We start from the raw sequence: 2,268 nt of genomic DNA on the forward strand, positions 1-2,268 counted from the left end.
CCCCGCTCTGCCTCTGTCAGTACATCAAGAAGAAGATCCTTCAGTGACAGAGACAACCGGGATCAAACCAGGAAGCCGCTGCACTGAACTGATGAACTTTTAATCTGCAGCTTTAGCTCTTTATTACACAAACTGATGGATTTGTTTTCCTCTGGAGCACACTTGGTTTATGTTACATCTTTGGGGAAATTTTGATCAAACAAAGGACCTGTTTGGAGCTTCACACTCTTCATTTCAGTGTTTCACTGTTCCTACAGCAGCCAGGCCGCTGCACTTCTGCTGCTGCTGTTCTCATGCCAGCTCTGTGTTTGCACCACCTGGACACTCGTCCATTTGGTCCCACTCTGCACCCTGCCAAACTCTGTCATGCTGGAAACACGCTGAGGTCTATTCCAGCTGCTGTAAAACAATATTTGTACATCTTGCACACATGACAATCACAGCCTTAATTACTGCTCTTTAAATTATTCTCACAAATATTTATTATTCAATGTAATGACTTTTATTTTTCAGTAGGTTCTTCTGTGTTTATCTTTGTACAAAACAAGTTCTGTACTTTTCTTGATTATGTCCTTTATGTTTACTCCACATAATACGACCCCTCCACTTCATTTGAGAGGAAAATGTGAAAACCTTTTTGTACTCCAGTACAGCTCTGTGACAGCTGCTGTTACTTTTCAGATAAATATTTTACATTAAAAACATGATTGTATAATTTAATTTACTATCTTTATGTTGTTAAAGATGAAACAGTGATATCAAAATATGTTTTAGTTACGACCTTGTTTGATTTCATCTGCACTTGTTCCCAGAAGTATTTCAGTATATGTTTGCACCCTAGATCAACATTTAACAGAAAATGAATTTTAAATATATATATGTACGTGTGCATGCATGTGTGTGTGTGTGTGTGTGTGCGTGCGTGTGTGTGTGTGTATGTATGCATGTGTGTGTGTGTATGTATGCGTGTGTGTCTGTGTATGTATGCATGTGTGTGTATGTGTGTGGGTATAGTGTGTGCGTGTGTGTGTGTGTGTGTATGTATGCATGTGTGTGTGTGTATGTATGCATGTGTGTGTGTGTATGTATGCGTGTGTGTGTATGTATGCGTGTGTGTGTATGTATGCGTGTGTGTGTGTGTGTGTATGTGTGTGTGTATGCATGTGTGTGTGTGTGTGTGTGTATGTGTGTGTGTGTATGTATGCATGTGTGTGTGTGTGTGTATGCGTGTGTGTGTGTGTATGTATGCATGTGTGTGTGTGTATGTATGCATGTGTGTGTGTGTGTATGCGTGTGTGTGTGTATGTATGCATGTGTGTGTGTATGTATGCGTGTTTGTGTGTGTGTGTGTGGGTATAGTGTGTGTGTGTGTATGTATGCATGTGTGTGTGTGGGTATAGTGTGTGTGTGTATGTATGCATGTGTGTGTGTGTGTGGGTATAGTGTGTGTGTGAGTATAGTGTGTGTGTGTATGTATGCATGTGTGTATGTGTGTGTGTGTGTGTGTATGTATGCATGTGTGTGTGTGTGTGGGTATAGTGTGTGTGTGTAAAATGTATTCATTCCATTTTAAACCTCAAAGGTTAAAGTACTTCTTTTTCAGATACATCATGGTATTAGAGTTTTATATCAGGTGAAGTAGTGTTCATGTAAATCCTAATTTTCCAGTTGCTGGAGGTACTTGATATACATTTCTGAAATAATTAATAAACTGATATTGTTTTATGTTTAAAGTTTACATTTAAAAGGAAAAACAAATTAAACATGTCTGACAGATGTGGAGTAAAGATTCAATCTCTAGCTGTGAATTTTAGAGGAGCAGAATCATAAATGATAGAAATCCAGAGTACAACAACGTGTTCACTTTATTACTGTATTTAAGTGAATATACTTCCCATCACTTAAATTAGAACCTAAGATATAAAAGTTATTTGTCATGTATATTTTTTTCGTTCTTGTACTTGTATTTTTCATTTTTAATGAAACGTAAAGGATGTAAATACTTCGTCCACCATTGTTTGAACTCGTGTAGACCAAGACAGTGGAAGCATGAAGCGAAAGAAGAGATTCCCCTCGATGCAGGCGTGTAATGATGCTGAAAGGAGGGCTGACACGATTCACTGGTTTTAGGTTTTCTTGCTATTTAATCTCAAATGTCAGCAGCAGAACAGAGCCATGTGTGTTTGTTCTCACACCTCTGGTTTTATGTTTGCAGGACTCTCTGAGTTTAATTTCCCTCATGATACAGCCATCAGCGATCAGTCCTGA

General features: G+C 38.5%; 1 protein-coding gene across 1 annotated transcript in view; it reads left to right on the forward strand.

The window, feature by feature from the left end:
- tmem268 (transmembrane protein 268) overlaps positions 1 to 1,776 on the forward strand; it is an 11,175-nt gene extending 9,399 nt beyond the window's left edge. The window contains exon 10 of the mRNA XM_061059607.1: positions 1 to 1,776. This exon is cut by the window's left edge and continues 121 nt beyond it. Coding sequence (XP_060915590.1) covers positions 1 to 47 — 47 coding nt within the window. The 3' untranslated portion in view covers positions 48 to 1,776.
- Positions 1,777 to 2,268: the final 492 nt, after the last annotated feature.

This window comes from Labrus mixtus, chromosome 16, assembly GCF_963584025.1.
Source record: "Labrus mixtus chromosome 16, fLabMix1.1, whole genome shotgun sequence".
Lineage (NCBI taxonomy): Eukaryota > Metazoa > Chordata > Actinopteri > Labriformes > Labridae > Labrus > Labrus mixtus.